Source organism: Podarcis erhardii (assembly GCF_964252035.2).
Source record: "Podarcis erhardii genome assembly, chromosome: 10".
Lineage (NCBI taxonomy): Eukaryota > Metazoa > Chordata > Lepidosauria > Squamata > Lacertidae > Podarcis > Podarcis erhardii.
Genome location: NC_138500.1, coordinates 46,147,600 through 46,168,996, shown reverse-complemented (window position 1 = coordinate 46,168,996; position 21,397 = coordinate 46,147,600). Strand labels below are relative to the sequence as shown.

General features: G+C 41.4%; 1 protein-coding gene across 3 annotated transcripts; it reads right to left on the bottom strand.

Annotated features, from left to right (window-relative positions):
* Window positions 1-1,070: 1,070 nt before the first annotated feature.
* MDM1 (Mdm1 nuclear protein) lies at window positions 1,071-20,448 on the bottom strand. Of its 3 annotated transcripts, none has more exons than XM_081877915.1 (15): window positions 20,266-20,448; window positions 19,428-19,542; window positions 18,429-18,790; window positions 17,916-18,050; window positions 16,933-17,112; window positions 15,789-15,910; window positions 14,973-15,072; window positions 13,161-13,199; window positions 12,628-12,803; window positions 10,704-10,967; window positions 9,240-9,382; window positions 8,932-9,065; window positions 7,152-7,401; window positions 6,022-6,090; window positions 1,071-2,872 (listed from the first exon to the last, which is right to left on the bottom strand). In XM_081877915.1, the coding sequence occupies exons 1-15, from the start codon at window positions 20,281-20,283 to the stop codon at window positions 2,757-2,759; spliced, it is 2,223 nt and encodes a 740-aa protein (XP_081734041.1). In that variant the 5' UTR covers window positions 20,284-20,448; the 3' UTR covers window positions 1,071-2,756. The 3 variants fall into 3 exon arrangements, with proteins under 3 accessions (XP_081734041.1, XP_081734043.1, XP_081734042.1); XM_081877917.1 differs by having other exon boundaries at window positions 7,299-7,401; XM_081877916.1 differs by lacking the exon at window positions 13,161-13,199.
* Window positions 20,449-21,397: the final 949 nt, after the last annotated feature.

The following is a 21,397-nucleotide window of genomic DNA, read 5'->3' as shown; positions in this document are numbered from 1 at the left end:
TCAGTGTTTGCCGTGTCCTCATCCTTAGCTCAAAGGAAGCTGTTAGCATGAATCACACATTTGGGCAGGTCATCAGGGCTGGACTAAATTTGCCTCCTCCCAAAACTGAGTTTGGGTCCTGGCCAAATATCAGCAACTTTAGTTAACCAGATTCATCACACACACCCCTGTTATTTATTTCTTTTTAAACGATCATTTGCCACTAGTTTCAAAGACTAGATTAATGGTTTCAGCAGCAGATTTCTGTTTAATTGAACATATTTTAAACAATAATTTTTATTTGTTCGGTGAGTCTTTTCTGAATTACAATCAGGGATGATTAAATAATTGCAGATTCCTGTATGAAATTACCTGATTCACATCTTGACAAATGTACAGACAAGAATTTAGCTAGCCACTGGATTTTGTACTCTTGGAATTTGCAAAAAAAATTATCAGCCAATTAAAAGTCTCAAAGTATGTATGTATGTAGCGGCAGCAAGACGCGAACACGCACAGTCAATTAAAAGTTGGTGTTATTCCAGAAAAACATGCCACTTGTCCAGAGCTCTCTGCCCTTGTGACTTATGGCTACCCTGATGACGACTCAACTAAATCCTTGGCGTTGTTCCTCTTCCTCCGGAAACAACACATGAAAACGAATTTCTTCCGTCACTTCTGTGATGTAAATTTCCCCTTTTCTTGTACCCCTTCCCTCCTGCGTTCCTGCACGCTGAGAGGCTTGGAAACTGGCTCAGACAAGCTATTGTCTGATAACTCCTGTGTTTCTCTGGGCTGTGAAGCCCGCCCCCCCCCCCCGTACTTCCCTCTGGTCATCCCCTAACAATTCTCCCTTCATGCCCTGGACTGCTGTCCAAGTCTGGCAGCTGCTGTTGCTCACTTGCTGGCTCCAGCCTGACAATGCAGTTATTCTTAGAGAAAATACAAATTTAAATATTGTGGCATGGATTTTGAGAACTACCTTTCACAATTAGTGTGGAAATAAAACAGAATAATGGGTAAAAGCATGCAAAAGTGAAATCTCCAGTTATAACAGGGTTATCTGTAATTAAGGATCTGGCGTACACAAATATACAACTTGATTTTTATTTTACAACACATAAAAAGTGATTTTTTAATCATAAAAATCTAACATTAAAAAATAATAATGAAAGTTCCATCACCTCTTTATAAACAGTGATGTTGAATGTTAAAATGCTGTAGGCTAATCTGTGGAAAGAATAAAGCCATTTTAGCTTTAAAAATCTTTCTACGATGCCAATAATTCTGAAACAGCACAGCAAGACAACATTGCATTGTCATCAAGTTCAGTTCTTTCCAATTCCCTGAGTTTTGAGAAGAATCCGCTGTAGTGATCTAAATACAACATTTAAAACTCAATATGGCTAACAGTGATCACGTGTACAAACCTGAAAATTATCATGACAGAGAAATACAACTGTGATTTAAATACAACTAGGGCCAAACTAGGCATTATTCTACTCACACAATTAGCAATGATATGAATCATTTTAAAAAGTAAGTTGTAGGTAAGGGAGCCCCAATCCGGACTGGGACATTGGTTTGGGGCAAAACAGCTTTAACTCTTTGTCCCCAATGACAGTCCCAATCCATGTGAGAGGCCTGTTTAAAATTTACTTTTAAACAACTACTCAAACAACTGCTAGTTGAATGGGTGGCAACAAGTCTTTGTCTGGCTCATAGACTGCCAATAACCTTTCCTTCTGTGAAATGTTGAAGAACACTTAGGTTCAGATACTGCTCATGGGCTTCATTACCTGGAGTATTATAGACTGAGATTTAGCTTCGTCTTTATGATAAAACTGCTAACAGGTGAAGGGGAGTGACACTGGAATGTATATTGAGGACAGAACCAAAGTAACAGGATGCTGTGGTGTTGGGTCATGAGAGTAACTTTTGTGGTTGTCTCTTACTTGGTACTCTCATAATGAAAACTGACTCAGGTTGGTATTGCCAAGGCAGCCACAGAAGCTACCCTGATTCCTGTTGGAACCTGCACAGACATGACCACGTCAAAAATCATGTTAGGTCCATAATAGCTTTGGGTAAATGCCAAGACTGCATTGGAGCATAAAGATCAGTGCTGATGAATCTGACACGAGGAATCTGAATTATTTATATGAATATGCTGGGTGGGATTAAAGGATTTTGGGGCTCAGTGAATGCCAGAAGAGATGAAGAAATGCTGAGATCAGGAATCAATGAAGGTTGCTGGCAACCTACACCTGGGTTCATCCTTCATGTTATTTACTCTTACTTCACTGGGAATACTTGACGATCTCCTCTTTGTGATGGATGATGAAGATGAACACATTGTAGCATGGCAACACTTCTCTGCTATAATGCCATTTGAACAAAACTGACACTGCTCTAGCTAAAAACATTTGTGACCAAATGAGGCAGAGCTCAAATCTAAGACAGGTTGTGCATTCCCAGAACCCATGCCAGCAGGAACCTTGCCTGTGACCTCTAGATGTTGCTGGACTCTAAGCTCTCATCAGTCCCAGCCAGTGCGGTCAATGACCAGAGTGGAGCTGTCATGCAAAAACTCCCAAAGGATCACAGGCCATCTATCCCTGTCCTTTCCAAGATAAAGGGATGTGAATATCCAGCATTTCCTATATGGGACCCTATTACCAAAGTGGTAAGTGCAAACAACCAGAATTCAGCCTCAAATAATTTCCACAAATTGGTATTAAAATACCAAAACAATTCAGGAGTATAGCTGAACACAATCACATTTTGCCCCAGAAGTTCTCCTTTCTCCTCTGTGCTCGTTCTAGAACCTGAGATGCCAGTGAACTAGAAGCAGCAGATCGAGCAGATAGCTGGGACAATCGGTCATCATCATCTGTAAACATAACAAAGGGGGGGGGGGAAACCAATCAGATCCATGGTAACAAGATAAGCAAAATATGCTTAGGGGCTTGCTAAAATGGACATTGTCCTCTTTAGGAGCTGTAAGGTTAACACAAACTTACCAAGAAACATATAATTATTTTCTACACTGGGGAATTAGGAGTATATATGGATAGTGAAGCCAGATTTAGATTGGTTTTTAAAATTATGACACAAGGCACACCTTCAAAACTTCCTGAACTGTATGGTACTTTAAAAACACACACACACAATTATACTTTTTAAGAGCAACCTATTAATATTAAAACTAGAGGTGCTGTATTTTATTTCTGAAAGGACCAAAAGCATAAATGAACACATCTGATTCCAAATATGCTTTCTTGTACTGGTGCAAACTCAGTCCAGTGGAAATACCATTTTACTTTCATTGACAGTTAACATGGGCCACACTTTTGACCATACTGCGTGGGGTGAACTTAGCTGTAAGAAGATACAGATGTAGCAACAGCACACACAAGGGGATTGAAGCTACGGAAAACTCTACAGTGGAAAATATTGCTTGCACCCCAGTTCCAGGAAATCAAAGCATGAGCCAAGAGGCATGCCACAACATCTTCTGCAACACTGCAAAGAATTCTGAGGTACACTCTTGATTCATGCATCGCTTCCAATGTGCACTCTGAGTAGCCTCTGGCTACCATGTAACTTATGCGCTGCACATAAGGAGAGCAAAGCAACCCTGCTGCATGTAGCATGAACTGATAGATGGACATACCCATGAACCATACGTTGCTCAAATCCACACAAAAGTAAGAGTTTCTACCAAGTCACTATTTTTGTAATACAACATCGTCAAGAGTTTTGCCTGCCATAATCGCAAGACACCAAACCGGAAAGCTGTTGAAAGAGCAGCTGCCTGGTTTGTCTTTATATGCTACTTTTGTGGTACTAAGTTGCACTAAGTTTCTGAAAGAGCCTGCCTGAGAAATGTTCAAAAACACTGTATGCAAGAAAAATTACAGACTACCTCCATCACTATAGTTCCTCTCCTGAAACTACCATTAAAGAGGTGCCAAGACTCAGCACCTAAGCATTGCACGGTAAATGTGTGCATTTAAAATTAGATAAAATTTCAGATACTAGTTTTTCTGCTGCTAATCATTTGTTTTCAGTAGCAGAGCAACTGTTTGGCAACAATCTGTCATCTCAAGGAGAGTGATGAGACTGCAGGGCATTGCTGAAGACCTGGTTGACTTTAGAGGCTTTCTGTAAACATTTATGGTGGCTTTGCTGAGCAATCTGCACAGCCCACACACTTTTCAGTCTTAGCTATTACTGAAAGCTGCTAAAAGAGCCAAGTATCAGGTGGACCTTACTCAGAAGGTGCAGCAGTTTCTATGATATTTGCATATGCAGCCATTAATTCTGAGCAAGTACTTCCAAGCATCTCCCGTCTCAATCTGTACAATGGGGCATTGCAAGCTAAACAATTCCTCTTTAATGGCAAGTGTTAGGGATGATTCACACATTAATTCAGAGGTGCAAAAACCAATGAACACAGATTTTTCCGCCTCAGGGTTGTTGTTTCTTGGTGTGTGCAAGTCATGACCCTACATCAAAAGCTGCCAACCTACAGAGGTGGAAAGAAAACTGTGAGTATTTCTTTTTATGTGGTTGTGAGGGCCGTTTCTCACCAACAGTTCTCCATTTGAAACCTATGTAGCATCGTTATTTTGTACAAGTTTCACTGTCTCAGAAATAACTGTGTGATTTAGCCTGTGGTCTCCTCTATTTATCCATTTTTTGTTTGCCTGGGATTGATATATAATGAGCCTTAAGAAATTCAGTGGAGACCTGAATGACCCTACTCTCCTCTTGTCCTAGGCCCTAGATGGTAGTTAGCATCATAATTCCAGTCAAACACTCCCTTGATCTTATTTGCAGTTCAAATCTAAAAGGTGCATTTAGGGAAGTCGTAGAGTTTGAAACTATTTGATCAAATATGTGCTTTGTCATCCCAAGAGAACAATGCAATGAAGAAGAATGGTTAGAGGCAAAACAGAAACCAAATCTAAGATGCTATGCACAGACAAGGGATGGTGAGGCTGCTAAGGGACTACTACAGGTAGCAGACATGGTGTTAAGTTTTGTAGTCTTCAAGTTCCAATGGAGTTAATAAATCAGGGCATACTAAAATTCTTTCCCCACGTACTCATGATCTTGAAATGGTATAGCTACAGAGGTCTACACAACAGCTTTATTCAGATGTAACACTTAATTGTGGTGAATACTGAATACTGTGCATTGAAACAAGCCAACTTCAAACCATACTTAATGAAGCTGGCTTGTTTCTACTGACCATGATTAAGGTGAACCACAGTTTAGGGTCTGTATGGCATGTTTCTGACCTCCTCCACCATGGCCTGAGGAGAGTGCACAAAGCCAAGGCTCACTCAGGACTGCTCTTGTCGCTCTCAACCACAGCTAACACTACATCCAAACATAGTCAGTGGGAAGACATACAGTGGAACCTTGATTGTCAAACGCTTTGGAAGTCGAATGTTTCAGCTTTAGAAGGCCAACAACCCGGAAGTGAATGCTTCCGTTTTCAAACGCACATCAGAAGTCAAACAGCTTCTGAGGCATGTTTCTCCAATTTTTCACTGGATTTTGCCTACCAGCAATTGCACGTCAGTTGTTGAACATTTCGGAAGTCGAATGGTCTTCTGGAACAGATTATGTTCAACAACCAAGGTTCCACTGAACTAAAATCAAGCCATGGGATTCTATAATCGTCACAAACAGAACAGTTCACTGCATAACACATGCATATACATTCTCATATTCATACACGTGTGTGTGTGTGTGTGTGAGAGAGAGAGAGAGAGAGAGAGAGAGAGAGAGACAGAGACTGATTATATATTTATACACACTTTTTAAGTTTCCATTAGCATGAATTAGTATGAAATATCTATTTTTACAACAGCTTTCATAGTTCCTACTGAGGAAAAAAAAGGAGGGAAAACTGAAATACTGTACAGAATTATGTGTTGTTATTATTAATGACTACATTAATAATAAATGCATAAAAATTATTAACGGCTCTAGTTATATTTAACATGGATAAAAGAGTGGAAATACCTTCATCATTATAGTTTCTCTCCTGAAGTGGTAATTGCATCCAGCTCCTTTTAGGGCTTGCAACACCGCCTAGAAAGAAACAGCATACAACACTGCGTTTCCCCAGTCCACAAATACTTTACCTCCTCAAGAGAAAGCCAATATACTATATTTTTCCGTGTATAAGATGACGCTTTCTGCCAAAAAAAGCAGGCACAAATTGGGTGTCGTCTTATACATGGATTGTGAATGCAGAGGGGGAACGTGTGATTAATGGCGGCAGCAAGCAAGAGATTGACAGCAGCGATCAGACGGGTGATTGGTGGCTGCGGCAAGGCCTGCTGGCGATTGGCTGTGGCTGTGGCAATTGGGCAGGTAACTGGTGGCTGTGGAGAGATGGGCAAGCGATTGGCAGCTGCAGCAAGGGAGTGGGTGGGCTGTTGGTGGCGGCAAGCGGGCAGACAATTGGCGGCTGTGGAGAGGTATGCAACTGGCTGTGGTAAGTGATTGGCAGTGGCAGGCAGGCAGGTGAGCAACTGGGCGAAGTGACCTCCCCCCACCCCCCAAAAAAGCTAAACAACTTAATTTTGTAATTTTCACCTCTCAGCTGTTCGCTAGTCACATGAGCAGCAAAAGCGGGGATTGCAGGAAAAGGAAAGCTGTAAGCCACCCCTGTTGTTCCCACACTCCTGAATATAATAGCAATCATGGGGTCAATCATCATCAGAATTGCAGACAAGGGAAGAGTTAACCAGCTGTGCCAGGCTTGAGCCCAAATTGGGTCCAATGCCATCAAGTGCCCTGATGAGTATGCATGACAGCCAGTTGTTATGCACATTTGCCGTTCAGCTTGCATTACTCTCAACATATACACTGCTTTAATATTTTATATCAGAGGATGGTATATAAATATGTTGAGAAACATATTTAATAGAAAGTTTCTGCATGCTTAAGGGAGCCGTCTACTTTTGGCTGTTTTAGTTTTTCAGTGTGGGGTCACATTGCAGAGTAATAGGAGATACTTGGGTATTTTTCAATGTACAGATTCACAGAAATGAAGAGTGCTGCTCCTGCCAAGACCCAGAAGCTCTTATTTAAAGCCATTCTACCTATCTAAAAAAGGTGCAAAATTGTGTAGAAAGTAAGCCAACCGTTATGCTGAAACTCAGGATCCCTAAGCATTCCTTGAATGCGGCACGATGGACTCCAATAGGGCAGAGAAGCATCCTTGGCTGATTTTAAGCCAGGAACTTTTGTTGCCTGCCCTGAATATGCTGAAGCTGGAGAGCTTCTTGCACCGGACGAATCTCGGCTGAACCACTGATCTTTCCTCAGAGGCAAAGGGTCCACAGTTTTCAGCCCAGCAGCTGGGGAAGGACTCAGTGGTATATCCTCTTCATCCTGAAAAGACAGAGTTGAAAAAAGACCCTGTCACATTGTGGAAAACTGTGCCAATGCTGTTCACAGGAAATGAACAAGACTGTCCTTTTCCACTTAGTTAGCTATGTCTGGCTGCAAACATTGAAGTTACTTTAAATGAATGTCACATTTAACTGATCACTTCTGCACACACGAGTCCCTCAAACTAGTTTCATGAGTGCATAAATGCAGGTTAATAGCTGTGTATGGAGGAGTTTGGGGCCAGTGAAAATAGAGGGGGGAAAGAGCTGAAGGGACTGCTGTTGAGATCATCTAGTCAGTCATTTTTAGAGGGACACGGGTGGCGCTGTGGGTTAAACCACAGAGCCTAGGACTTGCCAATCAGAAGGTTGGCGGTTCGAATCCCCGCAACGGGGTGAGCTCCCGTTGTTCGGTCCCAGCTCCTGCCAACCCAGCAGTTTGAAAGCACGTCAAAGGGCAAGTAGATAAATAGGTACCGCTCCGGCGGGAAGGTAAACGGCGCTTCCGTGCGCTGCTCCGGTTCGCCAGAAGCGGCTTAGTCATGCTGGCCACATGACCCGGAAGCTGTACGCCGACTCCCTCGGCCAATAAAGCAAGATGAGCGCCGCAACCCGAGAGTTGCCTTTACCTTTACCCTTAGTTAGTCATTTTAGAAATGATCAAAGAATGAATCGCATAAGTGGAGGTAGGAGCCTCATTCCGAGCCTCCATCTCCAACCGTCAAGTGATAGGGATGGTTTACTATGACTTAATTTCACCAGAGGGAGGTACCAGTGGTGAATTAGTTTCAGATAGGCTTGCTTCACTGAGGCTGAGCTTGTCCTGTTTAGCACCTAAACTTTGGAAACTGCATTCAATAGCATCTAATACAAATCTCAGACCGGCCCATTCCTGCAGATAATGTATCACTGGCACTCATTTTCAAAGGCTGTCTATCAATGGTCTAGGGAAGGCCATTTGCCTAGCATAGCTACAGGCCTATAGAACTGTTAGTCAATTTTGGGGGGGATCAGGAATAGCGTCATAAGCTGATCTGGGGGATTTGGGGGCCTTGGGGGCTCCATCTCAAATAGATCCCCCTCTCTTGAGTTACCAGCCTCCTCACACATATGAAATTGGTTATAATGTCCCAGGCAGGTAGACCCTGGGTGATTCAGGAAAGGGTGTAGTAGAGACGGCCGGGAAGCCAAGTACCCCTGACTCCTCTTCCACACCTCAAGCATAGTGGAAAGAAAAGGGTTCTCCAAATCTCAGAGCGTCTGAGGAGGGGCTGATAGGAAGTGCTTTCAGTATAAAGACTGCACTAAACACCCCATCGGGTTAGTGCATGTCTGTGCAATGTTTAGCAACTGGAATACATAGTCTGTTATTTCCCCAGTTACTTCCATGACATTTGTTTGATAAAACTATAACTGCTTCACGGTCTTCAACAGATAACACTATATAATTTGTCATTTTTATTCAGTAGTTGCGAAAACAAAGAAAGTGAAAACAAATGGTAATTCTAAGCAAATTTTAAGCAAAACATACCACCCTGTTAGATTTTCTTTTCAAGTCTTCCCTTGAGATTTGACTTGCCAAGGCATGCTTTTCTGAAGATCCCTGCCTCACATGCAGCGAGGATGAAGACTTCACTTTTGGAGGAGATACTAAAACAGCACCTCCTACAGGAATAAAAGAACACACTATTGTTAATGCTGAATTTCCAGAAATAAATTGCTTTGTGTTCTTTTTATATTTAAGGGGTGTGTGTGTGTGTGTGTGTGTGTGTGTGTGTGTGTATCTATATGTCTCTGTCTTTATACTGTATCTATATCTATGAATCATTAAATTGTTACCAGCAGCTGGTGTTGTAAGGTCATGATGTGTTCTTTGGGCTCCACCAAGTGCCCTTAGCTGTGGAGTAGGCAGCCTGCCACCCTCTTGTGAGGATACCAAAGAAGACTCTGCCATATCACCTGGAGAATTCATGTTTTCTTCTCTGAAAAATATGACAAAACATACAAATATACACATGGTAAAAAATGTATCCTCTAATTTATTGGTGGCCATAATTAATAAACTGAAAAGTCTTATTTTGTTTGCTTTCCCAGGGAAAGTTCTACATATTATATAGGCCATGAACAAGAGAGAATGAAAACCACAAGAGATCCTTCAAAATATACAGTTATATCTTCATTTCTGTGGGTTTGGTTGGTTCCCACAAATATTCTAGGTAGACTGCTTAGGAATTTTACACGTTCGGTCCAATAGACAGAATCATTCTTTTTATCCAATCTAAATTATTAATGGCTGTCTTACACCCATTATTCATTGGCCTCACAGATTTCCAAAAAGCCCCCTCCCTTTCACCATTATAGCCCCCATAGTGTTATCTTTAGTGCAACTTCGACCCCCAGTAATACTGGTTTTCTACGTAGTTTTCCTGTTCTTCTCTATCTTAAGAATGTGTCCTATCTTAGTATCACCACAAAACAGTCATTATGCTCCTAGTTATATTTGTACACCAAAACTGGTCTGGGACTGTAAAAAAATTCATTTCATTTCATATTTGTACACCAGCAAATGAAGTTGGATCTACCTTGTTAACTTTTCCCATTTGTGTTCTTTATCAATATCAAAGAGTGAGCACATACTTTTTTTAAAAAAATATGATGCTTTCATATTTAATATGCTTTGAAGAATGTCACTAGCTGTATCTCTAAACCATTATCTCATGATTCTCATGTTACCAAGACATGCGTTGTCAGCCATTTTCCAGCTGCTTCCCATAAGGAGGAAAAAAACTAACATGGAAAGTAACTTTCAGCATGGTTTTTAGAGCAATTCCCAATTTGCAATATGAGTAAAATAATCCATGTGTAAAATAATCCAGCAGGAGGTTAATCATTCTTTCTTGATACAACTTCAAAACATGGTATGGCATTACATGAACAAGCCTTGTACTCATGTGCTCCCACCACAACGTCCCCTGGCATACTATGCTTAATTAGCTCATCACTGCATCCAAACAGGAAAACCATGGTTTATTGCAAGTCATGCAATTCAGGTTTAGCAACAAGTGGCAACCAACAGTTTCTGAATGAATAGTGATGCTTGAAATGTCTCCTGTGGCTAATTAGTAAGAACCACACACAAAAAAAACTAGTTCAAACTGAAATAGTAATTTCTAACCTCATTCATGTACATTGATTTGATTCCTCCATTACATAGTGAAACTGTCATTGCCCTACTTAACAGACATTGCGTGTAATTGTCATAACTGAATGACGTTGGTTTGAAACATAATTTTAGATACTTACACTTGCTGGGCGTCTGTATTGGCATCCTTATCGTTTTCTTCCAGTTCTTCGATCTCTTCCGGTTCCGGCTTACGTTTCGCCCCCTCTTCTTCCTCTAATGCTGGTGACTGATTTTCCAGTTGCTCATCATTGCTTGGTTTGTCCCAAACCAAACGCTGTTTGACTGGAACAGTGGCAGCGTCTGACATGCCTAATTTCCCAGTGTTGTTCAGCTGCAACTGTTTTGGCAATTCAGGATGTGGCAAGAGCTTTCTCTCACGGACGCTGTATAAAGAGGAAGCAAGCAGTGCAGTGAATTCAGGATGTTCCCTTAGGTATTCAGAAATATACTGATCGGACTCAAACATATGATTAAAAGCAAAACTATCATATAAACTCTGGTAAGTTTTATACTTCATACCAACATACACATAGTTCAGCTTGTAGGAAATCCGCTAGGGTTTTAAACTTTTAAATGAAAGCCTTTGCAGCCAGTATTCAAAAAATTGCGTAACCAGTACTGTAAGATCAAAGGTGCTCTGGGGGGCTTCAGGTCACACGAAAAACGCTTGAAACTGAGATAACTTTCAAAGCAAGTTTGCAAAATGGCACTGAGGAATATTGGTTAAATAAAAAAGCCAAAAGCTCATTGGACATGCCTGAGCCTAAAGTAAGTCTTTGAATTCCAACTCCTGTGTATGTACTGTAATGCAGAATTTTAAACTTAGACATAGAAGAGTTGGATATGACTGTGGCTTCCTACTGAACCTCCTAATGAATAGGGCCAGAAGGGAAGTCTTCCCCAACCTGGTGCCTTTTCAGATGTTTTCAGCTAGAATTCCCATAATGTTGTTGTTGCTGTTTAGTCGTTTAGTCGTGTCCAACTCTTCGTGACCCCATGGACCAGAGCACGCCAGGCACTCCTGTCTTCTACTGCCTCCCACAGTCTGGTCAGACTCATGCTGGTAGCTTTGAGAACACTGCCCAACCATCTCGTCCTCTGTCGTCCCCTTCTCCTTGTGCCCTCCATCTTTCCCAACATCAGGGTCTTTTCCAGGGAGTCTTCTTTTCTCATGAGGTGGCCAAAGTATTGGAGCCTCAGCTTCACGATCTGTCCTTCCAGTGAGCACTTGGGGCTGATTTCCTTCAGAATGGATAGGTTTGATCTTCTTGCAGTCCATGGGACTCTCAAGAGTCTCCTCCAGCACCATAATTCAAAAGCATCAATTCTTCGGCGATCAGCCTTCTTTATGGTCCAGCTCTCACTTCCATAATACTTCCCATAATACCTGAATATTAACCGTGCTGGATTGGGTTAATAGGAGCTGACACCCAACAACAACAACTGGAGGGCACTATAGGGTCACTCAGTTACTGGATTCATTTCCCCTCTTACCCCCATGTAGCATGTTCTTGTGTGGAAGCACAGATGTACAGCCTGCAAAAACCAGTCTTCACACACATACTTCCAACATGATCTAGAGATGCTGAGCACTTAAATTTAATTTTACATAGGCTACAGTCACGTAACAAATTTTCATGGAAGTATTTGTCATTAAAATCAAAGGGTTCTACTTCTGAATAAATATGTTTAGGGTTGTGCTGTTAATAAAATAGCTATGCAATAAAGCCCACTGAACTTGATTTCACTTCTTGATTTAAAAAGTTTTCTGCCACAAAAAAAATATTAATACACACACAAACATTCATATGTTTCATTACTAACATTGTGGAGATGAAAAAAGGGAGAATTTCATGCCAAGAACGGCCATTTTAGCACGTTTTTTCTAGAGCAGTCCTAAATGAATTCAAGATCACTGCACAAAGCAATATAACTGGAATATTAGAGGCTGTAACCACAAATTGCACTCATTTAGTGAAATGAATATTCCATTTCTTAAACTATCATATTCCGGGTCGGCTTATTCCACACAGAATCCCTTACCCTGCAAGATCTAGAGCTCTGACATTGTTGCTAATGATTTCTTCAGCACTGGAATTCGAGGACAAATCCCAAAGCCTGTTGTTATCTGACAGAATCTGATTTAAATGATCTCTGGAAAAGTGGGTTCCCTGGACCCTTCGCCTGTAGGCCTCTGCTTTCTCCCGAAGTTCTTTCACCTGGGTATGAAGATTTCACAAAGTTGGATTTTTTTATTGTGGTCTGTAACATTTGTTTAAAACTATTAATTCATTTAATAGTCACAACTGACAGCACAGAGCAGCGTGTCACAGAATACATGTACATGACCAGCGGCAGCACCAACAAGGAGCAGCATATATGAGAGTGCAGATACAGTTTTTAAAGCAAGCAAGTGTTACAAGCGGCCAAGCCCAAGCACAGCTGTTAAATAAATTATGCAGCAAGCACAAAAAGCCTACCAGCTATACATTTGCTTAATGCCACATTGTATTTCATTTTGAAGGTTCAGAAATGTTACAATTGCTCCAAGCAGGAAAAACTTAGATGCAACCAACCTCCATATACCACATGGTATTTAGGGTGTTTTGAGAACCCTAAAGAAAGTAACACAGAAATAAAATAGCATTTATTTACTTATTTGATTATGTTACAGTAAATGAGATTCAATCTCACATGAAAAACGATCCCTTTCCATCTGTTGGGATTGTGGTGTTATCCTGCCTCCTACAGTTCACTTTACAAAGAATGTGATCTACTCTCCTTATGACTTGTTTTGAATGGCATTCTTAATAAACATCCCTATTTAAAACTATGTGTTATCAGTAACCAATCTGACACTTGCAGGATTAAATATTTGCATGTGTATTTCAGGTAGTTAATGTTAGCCATGAATATACAGAATTATACAGAGCCCTAATTTTTACTGGTGTATCATAATTTCTGCAACAACACCTCTACAATATCAAAGCATTCAAACTGTTAGCTTTATGTTAATAGTTAGAAACAGTACAAACATAGGGTTTTATCTAAATTCTGAGAGAAGACCCACTGATATTAATAGCTAACTTAGGTTTATTAATTTTTATGGGTCTACTCCAAGTAGGATTTAGTTGGCTACAACCCATAACTTTTACTTGCAGGCACTGTACGGTCATGTTTATTATTATAAACCACTTCACAAAATCCAAGGAACAGAAAATCTTAGTATATTAACATATTCACCAAGCTAAGCAAGCTATAAAATGCTTTTTAAATTACCTTTATATATTTCAGGGAATAGGATTGCTGGTATTTGCAGCACAATCTGACTAGATAGTAAAGATCAATGAGAAAGTCACTCTGTGCTTAAATTAACACACACTGAGATCTCCAAATATCAAGAAATTTGAGAGCTTTCTGACATCTGTCTGTAAAGTTTCAGTACCCTTTTACTAAACACAGATTTGGGAATTTGCTATTTTAAAGATCAATTTTTCTGCATGAAAAAATTGATTAAAAAGCAAAAACCTGTAGCAGAAGAGATGCATGCATGGTCAGAGCAAATGGGCACCTTGGGAGGAGGTGGGAATGGATATTGAGAGTGCCTGTGGTGAATTATGAAGAAACACAAAGAACACCTAAGTTTCACTATCCCAGCAGGTCATAGGCTCCAGAAATCCCTACTGTGATTATGAATTGCCCTGTATTAATATTTCAGAAGTCTAATTTGAGGTGAATTTATACCAAAAGTAAACATACACTTTACAAAACACATTAGCAATTGCCTTCCGGCAACAGCTCCCTTGGAAAGGCTTTATAACTATATTTTCACGCTGTCACTCAGTAATTTGCAAAGAGTCTCTTTGGGACCTGAAGCCCAGTGTTAGAGGGTGGAGAAAATTAAACAATGAAGCCCCACCTGAACTACTCATTTAAAGCAATACTGTACCACTTTAAACAAAAGGACACTATACCTGGACAGTGCAAAATGATAGTCAGGAACCTATGGGTTGTATCCAAGCAAGTCACTGTGCAAGCAAAACAACTTCCATGAGTGCAACAGGATTCCCCTTTCTCTCCTCCCCCACCCACCCCAAATATGCTGTGGGGTCCCTCCCAAGCCTCTCAAACAGTTTTGGGAGTAGGGCAGGGGGTGCATGGGGAGAGGAGAGGGAGGGGAAGTTCCACTGAACTTGTGGAAGCAGCTTCCCTTGCGAAATGATTTAGTTGGATTCAGCCCTAAACCATTGCCATAGGTAATGAGAAACCCCATATCACTGATGCTGTTGCATACGTTCCCCTCCTGGAGAAATTCAGTGAAATGGTTCCCACCACCACCAATTTCTCTGCTCACAAATAAGATGGAAATACTCAAAGTGACCACTCACCTGATCAGGGTTGTTTCCCCTGATACGTAGCCAGGCTCCATCTTTATACATATACTGTGCTGGAGACAAGAAATTTGATCTGTATTCTGTGTTCATTTTCCTGGGAAAAGCAAGTTCACAGAGTGGGGAGAGAGATTTATTATTTTACAGTTATCTGATAAACTTTGTCATTGCTCCCTCCCCTTTAAATCTTTCATCCTAATACTAAAGAGAGAGAAAATGTTGTATTATATAGGTCCAGGCAAAACACTGGGAAATAAACATTACCTGTAGGAGAAGCGAGCTAAGAGCAGCAATTCATTTGTAAAAAGAGGCACGCTCTGTCTCAAGTCCGCCTTGAAGGTATGGGGGGATTGGCTTCGCTCAGCAGAACAAAAACCGCTCAGCACATTCTAAGATGCACTGCTCTTTTATTATATTGTTTCATGTATTGAGTTTGGTTCCTAGGATGAGCTGTTGTTACCTCTGGCTTAGTTCAGCCATGACCAAGATGGTTCAGGGCATAGTCAGCCACTAATGTCCTCTGTGCATCTGCAAATCTCTCACTTAGTTTAGATAGAGCTATTGCCCTGCACCCTATTAAAATTATGGTATCCTATTTAGCCACAATTTGGAGATAAATCCTAAACTTCCTCCAAGATGCTAGATTAAATGAATTGGGCAAAAGATTCCTGCACTGCAGGGGGTTTGACTAAATGACCCTCATGATCCCTTCCAACTCTACAATTCTGATTTTAAAAGGTGCCACAAGACACTGTTGGTTTGCTGCCCCAGACTAATGTGGCTCCCCCTCTACAACTGTCATGTGATACTTACTTAATATTTCTATGTAATCCAAGTAACCTATGTTTTTGTTTTTGTTGTTTCAGCTTTGTTTCCGATTTGCTTTGCTTTGATTGATCTTCTGCAGTCTTCAAAAATGTTTCCTTTTCCTTTTTCTGAAGCAAAAATTTCAGAAGCACATTATTAATTTTTCCAGAGGCCTCTACAAACTACATTTATATCAGACATTATCCTAAGTCTGGACACTTCTCAATGTACCAGCAGTTTCGGGAAAATTTGAAATGTGAAAATGTTCAGATATCTTTAATTGAGGAAGAATGTTTAGTTGACATATTTTATAAACAGCAGTATCTCTCCAGGGTTTCAGACAGGGATATTTCCCAGAGTGACTTGAAGACACCAGAGATTGGAATTGGGACGATCAACACGCAAAGCAGTTGCTTTTACTACTGAACTCTGGCCCATTACCATATGGGAAGCATTAAAATGAAATGAAATAAGAAGTAATATCAACCCCAATGTTTTGTTTTGTTTTGTTTTGTTTTAATGAAGTTCAGTTTTAGAGACTTACTTTTTAAAAAAAATATTTTTTTTACTATGGAATTAAATTTAAAAATACAAGCAGCAAAAAGGAAGAACACACATAACAATACATGATAACTAATTAGGAAGAAAGTGAAATTCACTTTAGGATATCATGGGTAAACCTCTGGAATAATTAGAAGAATACAGCCTAAGGGGGAGCTTATTAGGAGACTTTGCATGTGTAAGTTATGCAGCCAAAACACAGGGGGGGGGGGACAGTATGTATCTGTACTTTACTGGAGCGTGATTAGAAGCTTGAACAGCTTCCACACAGTAGATAAATGAAAATCATAGTGCCATTACATCCTTCTTAACATTCGGGTTCCATGCTTCTTGTACTCGCTCAGTAACTTTGCACAGAAACATGGCATCCCAAATATTATCAATCCACTGCTAAAGGTTCAATAAAAAGATAAAATGCAACACTTTATAATTAAAAATTCCTTATCATTATTTTCTTTAAATACTTCTTTCCCCATATAATCAGAGTCACCAGCTGAGAATCTAATGTGAGCCTGATAATCTTCATATATATTAACTTCAAAAGTTATTTGAAATCGTTTAAAATTACTTAAATATGAATCTGTAATACCTTTTCTCCAGATGAAATTTCTACAGGTTCAGATACAGGACATTCTTTCTCCTCCAAACAGCATCTCTGTTTCAGTTCTTTCACAAGGGGTGAAGCTTTGAAACTCCTTTCATATTCAGTTTCAGGAATAATGACAGGAGACTTATATGGAGGGATGGATTTACTTGAACTGTGAATAAACTTTGGTTCAGAAAATATGTTAATTTGTTGATTTCTAAAGCTAAATTAACAGTGCAATCCTAACCACCATTACTCAGAAGCAACTCCACTGAGTTAAAGAGGGCTTATATCCAGGTAAGGGGGCTAGGACTGCAGCCTAGATCTTGCACTGTAACCAGTGAGATTTAATAGTGCTTAAGTCTCCTAGATCACTCAACAAGGTTATAATGAATTGAGAGGTCTATACTTCTCAGTTGTTATGGCACTGATCCAGCTAAGTAAACGCATGTCATGCTCCCCAATGATAACTGCTTATCTGTGGGATTCTACCTAGTAAAATACTGTACTTAAGAGTGGTGCAGCAATAAAACTGCTAGCACATTTGCAAAGATAAGCAGGGTCCAGTATGGTTTCAAACTTGATGGGGGATGGTTTGTTGAGATTCCTGCATTGCAGGGGGTGGACTAGATGACTCTTGGGGTTCCTTCCAACTCTACAATTCTATGATTCTATGAAACAGATTCCTCATATACTATTCATGTAACATTTTATGCACCATGGTTTGGTGTATCAAGGCAGCAATCCTATGCACGTTTAACTGGGAGCAAGCTCAACTGAATACAGTGGAACTTATTTCCAAATAAACCTGAATATAATAGCAATGAAAGTACATCAATATTATTTTATGAAAACCTAACTCCTATACAAACCTAAGTTTGGAGAAATCCCCAGTGAATTCAGTGAGGCTTACATTTAAGAAAACTTCCAGGTACAGGATGATACTTTACAATAAGAACCCTACTTTTTATATGCTTGAAAGTTACCTGGTCTGCTGCAAGCACTGGAGACATCTTTTGAGGAGTTTTCCAAATAAATTGCCGTTGATACTCAGAGCTTCTAGGGAAGCTACTTGACCATGGAATATTCAGGCCTGCTTTCCTCTGCAAAACTCTGTTAAGCTGTCAACAAGTTTTGGCAATGAACTCAGGGAAAATATAACTTCCTTTCCTCTAACAGTGTTTGAACCTTAAATGAACTGTTTAAAATTAGTGTAAATATTTTCTTGGATAAAGTTGATGAAGGCAATGTCATACCATCATATTGTATAAACATCTCTGAAACATATACATATCAAAGACAAATCTTGCTTCCATTCATATCAATGACAAAATGTGCTTCAACAGTACCATAACCAAACCCCTTAATGTGTTATAATTATGACAGACCTACAATTTTTAAAAGAGCATTTTTTAAACATTTCGCACAGAAATTCACTTCAACTGCTACTCTGTCTTAGCTTCTAACATCAAAGCAAAAAGAAATTTCAGTAGTCTCACCTCAGCATCTTTTTCTCCCAATTCCTTTTTGGTGGATAGTGGTTTTTTGTTTATATGCCCTATTGTTTTGGGTGGTGACATCTTGCTTTCTGCAAGAGCTACAGTTGATTCAGATCTAGAACTTGCAGGGCTGGAATGCACCTTTTCAGGAAGCCTGGGTGCATCAGGTGTTTTAATATTTTCCTGATTTACATCCTCTTTGCTGTCTTTTGTGCGCAACTCCAATGGCCGGTGGATTTCATATTCTGATGACGTATCTTTCTCCGAATTATTGTCCCCAATCCATTCAAAGGACTTTGAAATCTGTGTGTTGTGATAAGGCACTCTTCTCTTAGAAATAAAACTGGGTTCTCTTGCAATTCCTGCAAAACAGTAAACATCAAATCTGTGCATTTTGAAAATCCTACACAGGTATCCACTTCTCAAAGCATTATGTTATTTCTAGCAGCAGTTAGAAAAAGGAGAGAAAGGGGAATGCAAATGGATGTCATAAATAAGTCCTAGTTTTGTTTAGAAGATCCTGCAAAAACACCTATGTGATTTTTTTGTAGTGGTTGAAACCATCTGGCACACAACTGGTGGTGACAGGATCAAAGCCAAAAGTGAGCAGGGCATCCGTATCTCTCCCTCCGCTACCCACTTCCGACCCCCCCCCCTTGCTACCCACATAAAACTGGGCTCAAGGCAACAGGCTGCCCAGCCCTGCAATACATAAATAGGTGCATCCAACCATGTCTCCCTGCTACAGAAGGCATCATCATTTATGTCCATTCTCCCATAGTCACTGAATTTAAACATGCAACTTTGTGGCTCCATATTTTCTGGGGAAAGGTTTTGTTTAGTTTTGTTTTTTGTTCTCTTCTTAGAAAATAATACTGCTGTCATGCAGGATGTTGGGGGGGGTTGTTATCTCTGTACTATGGTAAACTTTATAAAATCAACACACACAAAGCAGTAATTATACAGCCATAGAAGGACAGAAGGCCTAATTTGGCTTACCGAGCTCATCCGATCGAAGCCCAGCCCATCGGCATTTTTGCTCAGGTGCAGAGCTACAAAGCCTAGACTGAGGCGATTTCCTCCATTTGAAGTTCCTCTTGTACTCACTCAATCCCTACAGCAAGACAAAAACGTGGAAACCAGTGATTTGATGCCATACTATTTCAACAGCTTCCATCGAACCTAACTCTACTGCAAAGATTCCTGTGAGTACACTTGCACTCTCTTTATGAGTTCTTTTTTCTTGAGGGACAGGACATATTGGGGGTCATCTGCATGGGAGTTTAATACATATCCGAACCTATTTGTGTCTCATGTTGTTGTTGTTGTTTTCGCAAGCTCTGCAAGTTTTAAGCATTGCATCACCGGCATGAAACCCCCAGGTAAAAGTTTCCCTATCAACGAACCCACCTCCACGCCAGGCAGAAATGAATTTCCACCAGGCACACAACTACGGAAGATGCCAGAGCCGTGAATGCGAGATGAGCGGCGGCCCTAAAGGTTTTCCATGCCAACCCAGCCCACATACTAACCCATTCAGAGCTCCAGTGGGAGCGGACTCACTCCCACCCCTGTGCTCACTCGGGGGCACCCCTCTTGCATGCTCCAACCCCAGGCTGGGGTTAGGGCAGGTACAGGGCTTTGAGTGACAGCCAGGAGCAGCAGGAGGAGGAGGAGGAGCCTGGTTGCCCGCCTGCAGGATGGAACCCCACGGGGGCCACAAACAGCCCTTAAAACTGACGGGAGCGCACAATAGGAGCAGAAGCCCTTGGGGGCAAATGGATAAAAGCCCCCCATAGACGAAAAGGTGGCGGCCCCAGAAACAGCCGCGTCTCACCTTCCAGCGCACAGGCATGGCTTTAAAACGGAGCAGAGGACGGAGCTGGGCGGCTGAGGCGCTCCGGGACGGTTACGGGGCGGGGTGACAACGGGGGCAGAGGGAGGACGCGGCCGCTTGTAAACACGGCCGTCGCCTTGACGAAGCGCCGCGGCCTGGCCCACCAGGCCCGCTCGGCGCCTGCGCGAGGAGCCGACCAATCACAGCGCCCGGCTTGGCTTGCCTCCATCATCTCCCCGCTTGAAGATGCTCTCGGAGGGATGGTCTCTGCTGCGCCTGGTCCTGCTGCTGCTGCTGCTGCTGCTGCTGCTGCCTCGCGCACGAAGAAGGACCAAAGTTGCCCCGAGAGAGAAAGCGGGCGCTGGTGTCTCCGCGCGCCGTTGCCCGTGCATCTTGGCAAGAGAGGCGAGGAGGAGTTGTTGCTCTTCTTCGTCGCTCGCGCTGCGGGGTTGCTTGAAAACCCCTCTGCGCTTCTTGCCGGGGTGAGGTGGAGTGGGGGGGGGGTGTTGTGTAACTATCGTATCTAGAGAGGGTGCATTTTGTAACTAGATCGGTCTTGGAGTTTGGACATTTGTTTCCTTCCTTTCCACCTTTTTCTGTGATGGAAATCGAGCTGAAAAGAGCTTGCGGGTGAAAGACGGCAGAATTAAAGACAAAATCCTAGCAATAAAACGGGTCCTTGCGAGGTAGGTTAGGGTTAGGATGTATTTTGAATTTTACACACACACACACACACACACACACACACACACACTAAATGAAGGGTGCTAAAAAGCTGAAACATGACTTGGACAGTCAAAATATATTTTGGTTAAGTTAGGTTTGCTCTGGTAAGTGAAATGTGTGTAAAATTGCATAGAAATAATAATAAAAAAATGATTGCCAAGTACTTGCAGTTATATTTGTTGCTGGCATCCGTCTGTCTCGAGAGGCAATGGAGTTTGCCTTTGTGGCTGAAGTGAAGCAGCTGCGTAGCACCGAAGTGACGTCCCAGACGCAAGTCTGGGCAGTGTTTTTGGAGGTCCTGGGCTGCCCAGATGACAAAATACCCCACCCCCACCCCCCAGGCCTTGCTGATGTGGTCCAAAGGAAAACAAAGCAATACGTTTGGCAGCAGCTTGGCTGCCGGAGT